Source organism: Ursus arctos, unplaced genomic scaffold (assembly GCF_023065955.2).
Source record: "Ursus arctos isolate Adak ecotype North America unplaced genomic scaffold, UrsArc2.0 scaffold_3, whole genome shotgun sequence".
In the NCBI taxonomy this organism is placed as follows: Eukaryota; Metazoa; Chordata; class Mammalia; order Carnivora; family Ursidae; genus Ursus; species Ursus arctos.
The window spans coordinates 92,099,459-92,116,005 of record NW_026622985.1 but is presented as its reverse complement, the minus strand read 5'-3'; the positions used below and the strand labels follow the sequence as shown (position 1 = coordinate 92,116,005).

The window sequence follows — 16,547 nt, the reverse complement described above, 5'->3', positions numbered from 1 at the left end:
GGTGTGCACATGAGTTATGTCTTAACACAATGGCAGCTTTATTCCGTCATAAAGCAAGATTAACATAATTGTAAAGCAGTTTCAGGATTTCAAACTCAATGACATTTTGCTAAATGTTTAATCTCGCTTCTCACACATCACACGAAGGAAAGCATAAGACAAAGTCACCCGACAAACAAGATACAACAAGGTGTAGGAAGTTAACGAACCAAAGTCGAAGTCAGTCTGGGAGTGTGCAGTTGAGCTAAGGTCTCAGTCCATTCAGGGCGAGCTCTTGGTACTTGTTACTTATTATGTTCAAGCCCATGGAGAATCTCTGTTCAGAGATCAACAGGGCGGGGCTTTCGGTGGCAAATACCTTTTTGATGTGGTCAGCTGTGAAAGGATCATTATCTAGGAAGTCTGACAGTTTCTTGCAAAGGTCTTCACTTTTTAAAGGAATTTAATTAGACATGGGCCTTTGCAGACCTCGTTTGGTTTGGCTGGTAATCAGTATCCACAGTTTGTACTATTTTCAGTGACATCTGGTCTTAGCTCAACATCTTTGGCTGCATAAATCACGCTTAACATAGGTCACTGTTTGATATGAATGACTCCATCTTGCTTTCTACTCTCTTTAATACATTTAAGATGATTATGAGGACCAGGGATCCCTCTTAACATATGATGGTCCTGGGAGTTGGGGAGGAACAATGACAGGTACAGGAAGGGGGTTTTTGCCTAAAGTAAGAATTTTTCTGGCGATTAGGATTGCTCAGTTTTGGAAAAGGCCGCATGGCAACAGAGTGAGCTCTCCATCCTAAAAGTGTTAAGGAGCAAATGGAGCTGCAAGTAGGTGGCTTAAAATTTCTTCGAACTAAAACTTTATTGACCTGAAAGATAAAACAGTAAGTTCTTGCGTCAGCAAAACGCGTTTATTTCGGAATAGCGAAGAATTGTAATTCAGGACCTGCAAGCTATGGCAAAACCATAGGTAAGCCCTACAAAGGAGAGGACCGTTATTTCGGGAAGAAGGTGGAAGTTGGGAGGGTTGCTTTGAACTGAAAGTTCACTGGAGAGAAGTTAAGAGTTCAGCGTTCCAAGAGTTTCTCATTGGCCGGGTTTGCTGGGGTTGCTAAGAGATGCGACAAACATCTTTTTCCGGTTGGGGCCTGTGATTGTTACTTCCTTCCTGCTGAAGATTCTTCTCTTGAGGTCTGTAATTGACAATTCTTCTTCTAATTGGCAGGCAATGGACTAAGGCAGGTGTGCTCAGATGCAGGCAGGTAGCAGGGGATCAGAGAGAAAGAGGACCGGGAGGACGGACTCTGGAAAACCGGGAAATTTGCTTGGCTGTGAAGCCACGCTGAGGAAAGGTGATGGAGCAGCTGCTGCTTGCTTTCCAGCGAAGAGCGCTGGGCAGACACACTACAGCCAGCTGGAAGGCAGGACTACCGCAGAAGGCTGCAGGAAGGAGGCGGGCGGACCGCGGGGAGACGGCGGCGCCGGGGGCGCGCGGCTCGGCGGGGACGCGCGGTCCGCACGGGCCCACGGCTCCGGAAGGGGGCGGGGCCGCCTCGCGCGCCCGTTACTTAAACCTGCGAGCGTCTGGCGCTTGCTGCTGAGGCTCCTCAGTTGAGTTCGGAGCGGTCGATCGCCCGCGCTCCGCTCGCCGCTGGCTCCACCCGCTTTTGTGTAAGTGCGGCCGCCGCTCAGCGCGCAGCCCGCGATGTGGGCGCGCGGGCCGCTGGATGGGGCGGGCAGCGCGAGGAAGGGGGGCGGAAGCCCCCGGCTCCCCAGTCCCCGGATGGTGGCTGTGCGCGGGGAGAGGGAGGAGGGAGCGGCTCCCGGAGGCACGCGTGGCCCCTGCGCGCCCCGCAGGCCGGCCTACCTCCTGGCTCCTCCCCGCGGTGCCGGGCGGCCGGGCCCCCAGCGTCCATGCGCTCCGAACTCCGCCCGGAAGCCGCCGCGGGAGCGCAGGATGCAAGCGGCCGGTGTTCCGGAGAATTCAGTACTGTTTAATAAGATAGGAGACGTTCTAACGTGGCGTTGTTTTTGTTTTTGTTTTAATGCAGAGGCCTGTAGTCCGATATGGAGCATGCCTTTACCCCGTTGGAACCCCTGCTTTCCACCGGTACTGTACTTTTGTCCACGTTTCAGTGTCACTGACCTGACCCCTCCTCGGAGCCCTGAAAGGTTAAAAGGGCCGAACTCTAGACCCAGAAAGGTTTCCAGTCGGCCTCTGATTCCCGAGTTCTGAGCCCTTAAGCATACTACCCAACCTCTCTTCTGCCTCCATTTCTTCCCCTGAAAAAACAGGGATAGATCTCGGTCCTTGCCACAGGGAGTTGTGAGGACCAAGTGACTTGATTTACCCGATGCGTTCCACCTGGAAAAGAGTGAGCGCCACGTGCAACGGTAGCCTAGCCTCGAACATCGCAGATCCTTGGCAGCCAGAGGGCTTAAGATTAGTCATAATGGTAGTAAGTTGCCATACAAGACGTCTTAAAGCTGTAACACTCGATTTGTATTTTGAAGTTTCAAATTATCGTAATTCACAGGGTTATTGATGGGAGAGATGAGTTATTGTGAAGCTAGATTCATTCTCATGTGTAGTAGTTGACAGGTGATAATTTCTTAAATCAATTTCTTTACCAGTTTTTCTTGGTGGTGTAGAACTTCTATTTTATCAGTTCATAAATTTAAACGGAATGCATACTTTAATGTTTTTAAGTTTCCTATAGACACATGAATAAGTGGGTCTGGTTAGAGTATTGAATTTGATTTGGTGTCCACTTGTTCCACATGCTGGAAGTATTGGTGGTAAAACAAAGAATAGAAGTAGGTGACCTTGACTTCTGATTCTCCAGTCAGGCATTCACTATGCTAAGTTTTTCACGCACCCCTTTATCTTATTTGCAAGTGAAGGAAAGCAGTAACAGAACTAGAATCTGAGTCCAAATCTTGACTTGGTTAAGAGGTTGATTACTGTAATATGTTAATTATTACTGCAAATAGCTTTTAAAAGTTGAGGAAAAGCAGTAGCAAACATTTTGTTAAATAAAGCTTGTAGTAACCCAGTGGTAGCCAAACAGCATTTCCGTGAGTGAACATTTGATCCAGGTGGCCTGTTGGTGTTCAGTTTTGTTGTGAAAACCTAAGTGCTTTACTGTGATAAAGGAAATTTTCAGCTTTTAATATTTGTGGGTCCTGCTTCTGGGCTCCCTGGGAAGCTGGCCATACTTTAACATTTACTGAGGTCAGACTGACTGCAGAACCTCAAAGCATGGGCTCTATTTGTGCCCCGAGCACATATTGTACATTTGCTTTGTTAAACAGAAAACAAAACACACACACACATGAAAAAGCATCTGAACACAAAAGATAAGAAAAAGAAACTTCCCTTTATCCCATAGGATTAAAGTCCTACAGCACTGCATATTCTAGAAATTTAAGATAAGGTCTGCAACTTTCCGAAATGTTCTTTATCTAATTATTTGTAACTTTTTACGGAAAAACGGTGTATAGCCCTACACCAGATATTCCTTTGCTGGAGCACTCTCTTCTTTGGGAAGATTGTGTATCCAGGACAGCTGTCCTGACTTGGGCTTGAATAAAACCTACTTTTTTTAGAAATTCTAAAAGATTTGTTGTTGTTGGCTTTGTGGGGGGAGGGGCAACGTCTGAATGAAGATTTCTAGTGTTTTCTAGGTTGAAAAGAATATATCGCAGTGATAGTGCAGTATAGTAAAGCTTGGAATTGAGGAACCAATCTCTGGGTTTAAACCCTAGTTTTGCCACTATTTACTAGTGTTAACAAACATTCAGCTGAGTCAGTTTTAAAGATATAATTGGCTTTGATTCATGAAATCTGGTGGCATCCCAGCTAGCAAGTAGAGGGGAGCTCCAAAGGGCTACAGAAAGGGAAAGGTTTTTTTTTGTTTTTTTTGTTTGTCCCCCCCCCCCCAAAGGTGGGACTAAGAAATCAATAGGAAAAAAAGGATTGTTTGGGGTGAGGTCACCTTCCTTTGGGAGATGGAGAAAGGCCCACGTAACAGATAACCTCATTGGTGCGGACCAGAGAGTTCCTGACTGAAGACTGCATTTCTGGGTGAGGTTGAAACTGGAGTTAGATTGGCCTGGCATAAGTGACTCCATTTTTGAGCCTGTAGTTTTCTTTTTAGCACTAGTTATCAGACCTTGTATTTCAGGTTTTTCATGGATAAAATATGAATACTTAACAGGCTTGTTGAGTATAAATTTGTTATAATACATACAAAGCACTTAGCATCAGTAGTGATAAGCTGTTTAGCAGTAAGTCCAAGGGCAAAACGAAATGGCGGTTAGATTTCCGGGTCAGTGCTGAGATGGGAAAATATTTGGAGCAATAGACTGTAGGAAAAACAGGCAATTCTGCTTGCTATGTTTTTATAAAAGGTTTAGTGGAGAAGGCTCGGACTCGTTAATTCGGACATTTGTAAGCTCCTCGCTGGAGCAGGGCATATAGAGTAACTCTAAGAACTATAATATCCTTTATGAAACACAGATCCGCCAAGACGGAATCCAGTGCTCTACGGGGATTCTCTGTGATTTAGTGGTTCTCGTAGTTTCTTTCTCCACGGAGGGTGAAAGTACGTAGGGATTTCTGTCTCATCTCGGGCCTTGGCCTTGAAACAAATGCCTGAGGCAAGTTTGTGGTTGTCTCTAGATACTGAAGGGGTACTTAAAAACAGAACAGTGTATTAGAAGAGACCAGGGCAATGCCTGCCTTTTGCAGTGATTCAGCAAATATTTAAGTTTAACTTTACATGAGCAGTATTCCCTTCATCAAACAGATACTTAATTCTTACCTAGTAGAGAAATAGCTTATCAATCAGTCATTCCTGTGAATCTGATTTGTAGATGTGATTTACCGGTAATCCTTACTCAGATTTAATACAGTGGGCTGTCCAACAGTTAGGCTGGTTCTCTTAACTAATTGCTAGGTGGACGAAAATGCTTCTCTCTCTGGGATTGCTAGCTCAAAGATTTTTTTTTAAATCTTTTTTTGGTGGGTGAGGGTAACTAAAGTAAATGCTTACTTAAAGAAAAACAACTAATGTAGATTATGAGAGTTTCCTGTAATCCCTCTTGTAGAAATAACCATTATTAACTGTTGGCATATGTTCTAAATATTCATTTTGGTATATATACCTCAGCATATTATGAGTCTTGTTTTAAGGAAAACGGATTCATATTATAAATTGTTTTGTAAATTACTCTTTTGGGGCAATGAGTGAATTTTTTTTTTTACTACATTGTATGTGTTCTATTTTTTTTTCCAACAAAGTCGAAGTGTTTCTAAAGTTTAAAAGTCCATCCAATTTACCAGAGATTATCATTCTAAAATTTTGTTTTTGTAAATTGTGTGTATATATAAATAAGGTAGGACCTATTTACCCTTTTCCTGCAAATTTTTTCACTTACTATGGTATGATCCATATGTATAGGTATCCCAAGTTTTTTTAACTTTAATTCCAGTGTTTCATAATTAGTTTCAGGTGTACAATATAGCGATTCAAAAAACAAACTATAGTTAGATGCCACAAAGTAGGTGGCAGTGACTTTATGTATGCTTGTTGTCAGGCCCGAGGGCCTCATCCATCCTTGTCAAGGGGAGTACCCATCTTTTCCTTTCATACAACACCCCAAGTTTTTTAATAGGCGGTGTAGACTCAAATGAACTAGTCTTTTTTAATAGACATTTAGGTTATTTCTAGTTTTTATTGTTATCTATAATGCATATCTTTGATCATGTTTGTGTGTGTATATGTATATATCAGTAGGATAAATTCCTAGAAATGGAATTGTTGGATGCAAGGGTATGTTTGCACTTCTGTTACCAAGAGGAACTGACAACTAGCTAGTACATTCTTCAGTAGTAGGTGCTTCAGGGGTACAAAAGTGGAAGTCGTGATCCCTTCTGTCCATGAGTTTATGTTCTGGTTGGAGAGTTGAGAACAAAGTAATACGGTTTCTAGTTAGATGTTGAATTATGTATTATAGGAACCCCCATAGGGAAGGTAGGGACTCCAGGGAAGGAGATGAGGCCAGTTTGGAGTAGGCAGGAAATCATGGATGGGTAGACCTCAGCTGTGCCTCTGCAAAAGCACTGGATTTAAATTGAGAGCAGCCCCGGGGAGGCAGAAGAGTAACGCAGGTGATGTGCCCTGAGTGAAAGCTCTTTGCAGTCTCTGACCAGGTGTGAGCTCCCCTGGTGGTGAGTAAAGAGAAAGGTCTGAGAACTTGGAGAGTGCAGATGGAGATTTTGGTTGAGGAGTGAGGGTAACATCAGATTGTGGAGGATAGAGAAATATAATGCAGGGTAGGAGAGAAATGCTTCTGAAGTTTCTGTATCTTACCCCATTGGAACATTCTTTACAAAGCTGACATCTGAGTCATGGGTTTATTAATCAAACATGGGTTAAAGTTCTCTTGGACTTAGACACTCCGAGTTCTGATTCCGAACTACTTTTCCAGAACATCTTTTATCTTTCCCTTTCTGTGCCCAAGCCACATGAATTACCCATGTTTACTAATGTGACCATTTGTTCCAGCTTTAATACTCTTGCCTTACCTCATGCTAAATTTATCCTCTAGAATGTTTTTTTCTAATCCTTAGAATTAGTTTTAAGTTTTAGCCATTTGGTGGATGTCTAGAGGTATCTCTGATTTAGTTTACATTTCCTTTATGACAGAACGCTGATCTTTCAAGTGTTTATTGGCCTTTTGCAGATCTTTTGTGAAATATTTATGACTCTTGCCATTTTTTCTGGGGGGAGAGAGGGGTCTTTCCTTTTATTTTTAAGTAATCTCCACACCTAACATGGAGCTCAAACTCAGGACCCTAAGAGTCAGTGTTCTGACTGAGCCAGCCAGGTACTCCATCTTTCCTTTTTTTTTTTTTTTTTTTTTTACAAATAAATTTGTAGGGGCACCTGGCTGGTAGAGCATGCGACCCTTGATCTTGGGGTTGTGGGTTCAAACCCCACATTTGATGTAGAGATTACTTAATAAAATCTTTAAAAAAAGATCAATTTGTAGTTTGTTTTTGTTCTAAAAATTGAGGTATAATTGACATAATATTGTATTAGTTTCAGGTGTACAGCTTAATGATTTGATATATGTATACAGTATTGGAAAATGATTGCCAAGCAGGAGTTTCTTATATATTCTGGATGCAGTTCTTAAGATTTTTCTCATCAGTGATATACAGAGAATGAGAGTTTTCAAGGACAGTTCTTGGGAAGATTTAAGACTACCTGTAAAGCATTTTAACACTGGTAAATAGCAAGAATACAAACATTTTTATTTTTCTCATTTCCTTTTTTTTTTTAAAGATTTTTGTTTTAATTCATGATGAATAATATTTAATTGGTATGGGTATACAATTGCTCTTTTAAACTCTCTAAATATAGGTGATTTTCCAGAATATTTTTATAAATAGGGACGTTTTTTGTCTTTGTTCTTCAGTGTATGTGATCATTTCATTTTTTTATCATGAAGCCTGTATCCAGAACTCCATGTTTGAAAGTAAAGTTGATTTATTTTACACACCTGAGAGCTAAAATAAAAGTGAAGAGTCAAGCCATCTTCACAGTCTTATTTCACATGTGCTTATTTCACAAATGTAAGACACAGCAGATTGAGAGATTTTTATTTCTGGCTTAATAAAAATATTGATGTTATTTTTAAATTTTTATATTTTTACAACATAGTACATATGCATTATAAAAAATTTAGAAGGTAAAAAAAAAAAAATGGAATAGTGCCATATTCTAGCCTCTCAGAGATTACCACTGTAATTGCCGTGTGTGTGTAAGTGGTGTGTGTGTGTGTGTTTATATTTGTATCCCTCCAGATATTTGTTGTGTATAATTATACAGTGAAGTATTTTTAAACCTAAATGAGAATATACTGTAAGTTGTTTCATTCAGTTCATAACTTTACTTTTTCTACCTAAAATTTCATAATACCTGTCCATATTTAAATTTTCCCATTGTTCCAAAAATAACTTCCAGTTGCTTGTTCCCAACTGGGATAACCTGTTTGTTCTTCAGTCTTTTTAAATCTAGCTCAGTTGTTCCTCACTTTTTAAATCCCCCTTAACATTGGGTATTCACCTTCTAACTCACTTTGATATATCACTCTTAAATGGATCTGATGGAGTAAAAAATATAGCAGTTAGATATGAAGCATTATTCGCTTAAACAATATATAAAAAACTCTAGTTTTAGAAGTTCCGTTTTATTTTCCCCACCTAATTTTATCATCATAAATAAATTTTATGCCAGAAAGCCTTTTATCTATCACTTGGTATTTCTTTGCGAGAAGATTATATACATTTAAATTTTAAAAAGATTTCTGTGACCATAATGTGCTCGGGAGTTATTTCTTCTAAACTGAATTACCATGGTTGAGATTTATTCTGAATTTAATTACCATTTTAAGTATTGTTGGTACACACTTGATCAAGTCACTGTAATTGTATTAAAAATTTTTATTATAACATTTACATAACACTGTGGTAGGCATAGTTTTAATGCTTTAATAGGGTGAAGCCTATACAAAGTTTTGGAACTAGAGGACTAAGGTTTGACTTGTAGTCCTTTACAAATTAAGTGACATTGGACATGTCACTTAGAGCCTTAGTTTCTTTATGTAAACTAAGAATATATCCAAACATGAAGTCCTTGGGCAAATTTAAGATAATGTATAAAAAGCCAGTTTAAGAAGTAAAGTTCTATGCAAATATAAAATACTTTCCAGTAGATGAACTTTATTATACTAAAGATTACGTTTTGAACTGTAGTTTTTTGTTTTTTTGTTTTGTTTTTTTTGAAGGTGGGGGGGTGGGGAGGGGCAGAGGAAGTGGGAGAATCTTAAGCAGGCTCTATGCCCAGCGCGTAGAGCCTGACTTGGGACTCCATCTCATGACCCTGAGGTCATGACCTGAGCTGAGATGGAGTCAGCCACCTAACCGACTGAGCCACCCCGCCACCTCTACCTTTATTTTTCTAATTCTTAAAGAAGATAGCTACTTATTTTAGTAAATGTGTTCAGTCCTGTTAGGCAAGTCTAGCAGAACAATTTTTTTGTTTCCTAAATTCTGTATTTTTCTTCAATACTTCTTGAACTTTATTATAGATGCATGAAATTATTAATAGTGGACATAGTTTTTTGATGCCTCATGGTTAAATGGTAATGAATCCAGGAATATCCTATGCAGTATAGTATTCATGCCATCTCTTAACATTTCTGGAATTTAATTTTTATTGAAAATGCCTGATTAAGTTGACAAGAGGCATGATAAAATCTACAGCTGATTATTAGCATTCTCCAACTTACCAGTGGCTAATTGGGAAATTTCTGGGAAATCACACCTAGAATTCTGACTTTTTTGTACTGATAAATGTATCCTGGCCACCTACGTCAGTAGTTCTCTGTATTTTGCAACAATGGATACACCTCGAGAAACTTTGGTGATGACATTTAGGTGTACCGAATAAAGCTCTAAACTATGAACTCCCTTCCCAAGGTGGATTTGAATCCTCTGCATTTGCATTTTGTTTTAAAATTAAAGATGAAACATGCTTCAGTATATAGTAAGAAGACATTTTTTGGTTATATCTCGCAACTACTTAAGCATCCTTTTTTGGCAATTTTTGGTTTGGTGTTCTCGCTAGGTCTGTGCTGTACAGTAGTATGGCCATTAGCTGCATGTGGCTATTGAGCGTTTGAAATATGGCTAGTGTGAGTGAGGAACTGAATTTGTAACTTAAGTGTTAAAGTCAGAACTCCACTCAGAAGCTGGAAAAATTTTAAGTGTTTGGAACAATGTATTAGTGTTCTAGGGCTGCCACAAAGTACCATAGCCTGGGTGGCTTAAGTGATAGGAATTTATTTTCTCCTCATCTGAAGCTAGAAGCCCAAGATCAAGGTGCCGGCAGCTTTGGCTCGTTCTGAAGCCTCTCTCCTTGGCTTGCAGATGCCTGCCTTCTCTCTGTGTCCTCACGGAGTGCTGGTTGCTCTGCGTGTTACTTGTATTCTAATTTCCTATTCTTATACAGATATCAGTCCTATTTGTTACGTCCACCTATATGATTTATTTTACTTTATCCTTTGAAAGGCCCTATCTCCAAATACAGTGACATCCTGAGGTACAGGTATAGGACTGCAGCAGGAATTCTGGGAGGACATCACGCAGCCCCATACAAAGTAGGTGTGTCAGTTTACTTTTTCAGCTGAAAATTTTTTTTGGTTGTCCTGGTCCCTAATTCAGAATTGTCATGATTACTAAACAAGAGAGGTTTTTAATGTCATTCCAACAGAATATAGCTGGTATATGAATCAAAAAGTCAGTTTTGGTCTCCTTAGTTGCTGTTTTATGCTTCTATATAAAGCTCATTTAGTGCTTTTTGAGTACCTGTTATGAGCCATACTTCAGTAGCTGCTGTAGAAAAATAATTTTCAAACCTTACTGTGAAGAGTTCAGCGTGCAGCAGGCCATCCAATACGATAGAAATGTAACTTCGTATGTAACTTAAACTTTCCCAGTAGCCTCATTAAAAAGATAAAATAAGTGAACTTAATTTTATATATTTAATACCTAAAATGTTATTTCAATATGTAATCAAAATAAGCAATTATTAATGCAAGAGTTGACTTTAAAAAAAAATTTATACGGGGCGCCTGGGTGGCACAGTAGTTAAGCGTCTGCCTTCGGCTCAGGGCGTGATCCCAGCGTTCTGGGATCGAGCCCCATATCAGGCTTCTCCGCTGGAAGCCTGCTTCTTCCTCTCCCACTCCCCCTGCTTGTGTTCCCTCTCTCTCTGGCTGTCTGTCAAATAAATAAATAAAATCTTTAAAAAAAATTAAAAAATAAAAAAAATTTATTCATTTGAGAGAGAGCATAAGTGAAAAAGCAAGGGGGAGGGGCAGAGGGAGAGGGACAAGCAGACTCCCCACTGAGCAGGGGACCCCCCCCCCCCCCCCCACCGTGCCTCACGGAGCTCAGTCCAAGGTCCCTGGGATCACAACCTGAGGTGAAGGCAGACAGTTAACTGACCCAGCCACCCAGGCGCCCAATAGTTGACATTTTTTGTACTAAATCTTCAAACACCAGTGTGTAGGTTACACTTGCAGTGCATCTGAAATCAGATGTTAAATTTTCTTTAGAAATATTTGATCTGTATTTAAAGATGATTTGTGATACTTATGTATTGAAAATTTGTCACTATTCATATCATCAAAGAGCAACTGATAGACTCATAATTTTGGAATATACTTCATACACAGGGAGTAAAATATTCCTTTCCTAAGGAGAAGCCTTTGGAAACGGATATTGGAGATAGAGCTGGGATTAAAACCTGGGATTTCTGACTATATATTTTTCCTAAAATCAGCATGGTGTTTTTGTTATTTAAATTAAAGCACTATGCCTGCTTTGAAACGTGGAATACTTGTGGGGTTTATTTTATTTTATTTTTTATTTTTTAACTTTGTGGATGGCCAAGAAACCTCTGGCTAAAGCTACTGCTTAAGGATTGTGATATTTTTGTTATCTGGGGCTAAGATATCTAAGAGTCAGAGTAGTGGATTTTCGAATTTCAGGGATTAATCCTTTCACTTTACTCTCCTGCTATATTAGAAATCCATCCCAGGTAGTTGTGAAGTCTCCTAAATGTTCAATGGGGAATTTACTCCTTTGACTAGTCGCACTTTCCTTGGTGTATAACTCATATGTTTGTCGGAATTCTTTTTATTCTCTTATATATATTTCTAACTTGCTAAGACTTGCTGCTGTAACTTCACTTCGTGTGTTTGATGTAGTTGAACTTTTTCCTGTACTTTAGTTAATTTTCATATCTGCTTTAGTTTTTGTCCTTTTAATTAGTGTCATTCTATTTGATGACAGAAATGGTTGGTTTGTCCTCATTGTTAATGGGCAAATCGGTTCTTTTGCCTTAAGTAATATCTCATTAACTTTATAAGCCAGCTTTTCCACATCATCTAGAGAATCAGTTTCCTGTGTTTTACTGGTATTAAGTCTCTGTAGCATCCCCACCTCATCTTTCCATATTAGCATCTTAATAGCTACATGCTTCTAGAAGCTAAAGCTTCCAAAGTGAGTGTAAAAATAATCTTAATTCTTTAAAAAAAAATCTTGTAAATAGATACATTGTAGCATTATCAGAAAAGTAAACCATTGAAAATACCAAGTGATGTTATGAGGGCAGTTTTAATATTCACAATGCTAAAATGTTATGGCTTGATCACACCAAAAAAAATCTCTGTGGGTTTTGATACATTAACACCAGATGTCTTTTGAGGTTTTCTAGGAAAATGAGGTGTGTTTGTGCATTAACGTCCCATCAAATGAATTTTATTATCTTTTTTCCTTGGTTAAATCCATCAGAAAGAGTTATTCTTTGTAGGTGGCAAACAGATGCTCAAACAAATGGATTTCATTCTAAGAGTATTCCTATATCTTGATCACACCGTTGTCTTTGAAGGTCTTCATTTATCACAGTGGAATAGTTTCTTTTGTTTTTATGACTTCCAGAGAATTTAAGCTTTTGATTTAGTTTTAGGTCATATATAAGGTTGTGGCTTCTGGCCCAGTGGCTGGTGTCTTAAGGCAACTTTATTTTTCGTTTTCAAAAGTGGGAAAACTGCTGTTGCAATTTATTCCTAATCTAGTGAAGATGTTGTGAATAGTGATTTCTATGCATAGCGAGTGGGGGGCAACTTTAGGAAACCTAGTGTTTGCAGGGCAGGTGTGTTTTCCTTAGTGTCCCTCTGAGATAGCCATCTGGCTTCTTTGCTTGAATGTGGTCAGGTGGCTCTGTCTGTTTGAGAACACATATACCATTATTGGACAACTGATTGTTAAAAATGTATATTTAAAATAGGCTGAAATAGACCTTTCGTTCTCTTATTTTCCTACTGTAATTATATGGAAGGCTTTCACTCGATTTCTACTTAGCTACCTTCAAATACTGAAAAACCTTAACCAGACTCTTCCTCTTTTTTTTTCCTCTTCTTCCAGGCTAAATACTATAGTCATTTGTGCAATGATTGCTTGAGTGCCTGTACTAGGAGCTCTTCTATGTGCTGGAAGACATACCAGCAGTTTTCTTTAGTTTCCTACTTTACAGATCCACTAACCCAGTATGGGTATCAGTAATCTACTCCTGAAAAATCAGGTGTTCTTGTCGAGAATGCTTTATATAATATATATATTATATATATACTTCTTTAGGGTAGTTTTAGGTTTGCAACAAAATTGAGAGGAGGGTTATATAGGTTTCCCATATGCCTCCTGTACATGCACGGCCCTCCCTCATTATCACCACCCACCAACCACAGTGGGACATTCGTTACAATTGACAAAACCATGTCGATACTACATAATCACTCCCAAGTTCATAGTTTATATTGGTGTTACACATTCTGTGGATTTGGACAAATGCATAAAATATATCCATCATTATAGTATCATACAGAGTGTTTTTACTGCCCTAAAAGTCTTCGTGCTCTGCCTATTTATCTAAATCCTCCCACCCCCAACAACCACTTAGCTTTTTATTTTCTTCATAGTTTTGTGCCTTTTCCAGAACGTCGTAACTTGGAATCATACAGTATATGGCTTTTTGGGAAGGACTTCTTTAACTGATGACGCATTTGTTTCTCTGCGTCTTCTCATGGCTTGATAGCTCCTTCCTTTTTTAGCACTAAGTAATATTCCATTGTCTGGAGTTGCTGTGCTTTGTTTATACAGTTACCTACTGAAGAACTTCTTGGTTGCTTCCATGCTTTGGCATTTATGAAAAAAGCTGGGGGCGCCTGGGTGGCTCAGTTGTTAAGCGTCTGCCTTCGGCTCAGGGCGTGATCCCGGAGTTCTGGGATCGAGCCCCACATCAGGCTCCTCTGCTGGAAGCCTGCTTCTTCCTCTCCCACTCCCCCTGCTTGTGTTCCCTCTTTCACTGGCTGTCTCTCTTTCTGTCAAATAAATAAAATCTTTAAAAAAAAAAAAAAAAGCTGTTGTAAACATCTGTGTGCTGGTTTTTGTGTGGACATAAGTTTTTAACTTCTTTGAATAATGTCTCAGAGCACGATTGCTGGATCATATGGTAAGAGTATGTTTAGTTTTGTATGAAACCACCCATCTGTCTTCCAAAGTGGCTGTACTGTTTGGCGTTCCCACCAGCAGTGTGAGACTTCCATTGCTCCACGTCCTCACCAGCATTTGGTGGTGCCAGTGTTTGAGATTTTGCCCATCATAGGCTTGTTATAGTGTCTGTGATAATGTTATTTTAAATTGCATTTTCCTGATGAGCTGTGATGTGGAACATCTTTTCATATGCTTATTTGCCGTCTGTGTATCATCCTAGGTTGAGGTGTTAAGGTCATTGGCTCATTTTATGATTGGGGTTTTTTTTTTTTTTCCTTATTTTTGAGTTTTAAGTGTTTCTTCTGTATTTGAAAAACAACCGTTTATCAGATGTGTCTTTTGCAGATATTTTCTCCCGGTCTGTGACATGTCTTCTCATTCTCTTGACATTGGCCTTTGCAGAGCAGGAAATTTTAATGTTAATGAAGACCAGTTTATCAATTATTCCTTCCGTGGATTGTACCTTTGGTATTGTGTCTAAGAAGGCCTAACCATACCTGAGGACAGCTAGGTTTACTCCTATGTTGCCCTGTAGGAGTTTTATTGATTTGCATTTTGCATCCATTTTGAGTTGATTTTGGTGAAGGATGTAAGTAAGATCTGCATCTAAATTACTTTTTTGCTTGCGGATGTCCGGTTATTCCAGCACCATTTGTTGAAGAGGCCATCTTTGATCCCTTGTATTGCTTATGCTCCTGTGTCAAAAGATTGGTTGACTGTATTGAGAGTCTGTTTCTGGGCTTATTATTTTCCACTGATGTACTTGTATTTGTCTAATCTTTTGCCAATACCACACTGGGAAAGCTTCAGGTTTCTTACCATTAAGTATGATGCTTGCTGTAAGTACTTTGTATGTAGTCTTTATCAAATTGAGAAGGTTCCCCTCTGTTTCTAGTTTACTGAGAGTTTTTATGGTGAATGGGTGTTGGATTTTTTCAAATGTTTTCTCTGCACATAGTCCTATAATCCTATTATTTTTCTTTTTTGATGCGATAGATTACATTGGTTTTTCGAATGTTGACTGAGCCCTTTATACCTGAAATCTAACTTTGTTGTCATGTATAATTCTTTTTATACTTTTCGTGGATTCATTTTGCTAATATTTTGTTAAGCATTTTGCATCTATGTTCATGAGAGAGATAAGTCTGTAGTTTTCTTAAAATGTTTTTGTCTGCTTTTGGCATTGGGGCAATGCTGGCCTCAGAATGAGTTGGGAAGCATTCCCTCTGCTTTGATCCTCTGGAAGAGACTGTAGAATTGTCATCCTGTCCTTTTCACATGTTTGGCAGAATTCACCAGTGAACCCATCTGGGTCTTGTGCCTTCTATGTTGGAAGGTTGTTAATTATGGACTTAATTTCTTTAATAGATGTAGGCCTATTCAGATTATCTGTTTCTTCTCCTGTGAGTTTTGGCAGATTGTGTCTTTTCAAGAAATTGATCTATTTTATCAAGATGATCACATTTGGGGGCATACTGTTGTTCATAGTATTCCTTTTAGATCCTTTTAATTCTCATTGGATCTGTAGTGATGACCCTCTTTATTTCCATTTCCCATTATTTTAAATTGCAGTTTCTGCAGGGTATTGAGAATCCTGAACCAGGAAGGGTTTGAAAAATCATGAGAGGAGGTAGGTGCTTTAGGATTCCTGAAAACAACCACCACAAAACAGGAAAATGGAGCTCTGCATACCTTTCTTTTCATTTAGAAATTTCTAAGAACTTGCTACTCAGATTGAAATCCCCAGACCCACAGGATTGGTTTTACCCGGGAGCTTGTAAGAAGTGCAGTCTCAGGTTCACTTTAGAATGCCTGACAGAATAAGAACCTGCATTTTAACAAGCCTCCTACATTAGTCTCATGCTCTTTAAGGTTTGAGAAGCATGGCCTAAGAAACATCAGATTCTGTTTTAAAATAATTTAAAAACTCTCCATCCAATTAAGTATGTTTATCGTTATCCAGAACTTCCTTTAAGCTATAGTTGCGTACAGTGGTTTTCTTTTGAGCTTTATCATTTTCGTTAGAAATGCACAGTGTGCTAATGTGTCCCGCACACAGACAGCAGCAAAGAATGGCTCACCGGACAGACACTGCGGTGCCTGTGTGCGCCAGCAGTAGCGGAAGTGCATGTCCCCTTTGCTGGCAGCCTGTGTGCTTTTCAACATACCTGCACATGGTCCTGATCTTCTGTCAATAGAGTTGGGATGGTAACTTGAGGCTTTTCTCATAATATTTTTGTTTTGATGTTGTTTAATGATTATTACTCCTCTCTATAGAGGAAATACATAGGTATTTTTAGGCTGTGTAACATTTTATTCAGTGAGCCAGCACTTGAGTGCCTACTATGCATGT

General features: G+C 39.3%; 1 protein-coding gene and 1 non-coding gene across 3 annotated transcripts in view; one reads left to right on the top strand and one right to left on the bottom strand.

Moving 5' to 3' along the window:
- Positions 1 to 1,141: 1,141 nt before the first annotated feature.
- Positions 1,142 to 16,547, top strand: part of TPK1 (thiamin pyrophosphokinase 1) — a 318,384-nt gene continuing 302,978 nt past the window's right edge. Inside the window, exons 1-2 of one of the 2 annotated variants that reach the window (XM_026479095.4) lie at positions 1,142 to 1,194; positions 2,055 to 2,113. In XM_026479095.4, the coding sequence (XP_026334880.1) occupies positions 2,071 to 2,113 (43 nt within the window). In that variant the 5' untranslated portion in view covers positions 1,142 to 1,194; positions 2,055 to 2,070. Of the gene's footprint in view, positions 1,195 to 1,534; positions 1,675 to 2,054; positions 2,114 to 16,547 lie in introns of those variants that run through there. The other variant, XM_026479094.4, reaches the window with a different exon arrangement.
- On the bottom strand, positions 5,541 to 5,665 carry LOC113241540 (U6atac minor spliceosomal RNA). The gene has a single exon (XR_003311618.2). It is a non-coding gene; the product is annotated as a U6atac minor spliceosomal RNA (small nuclear RNA).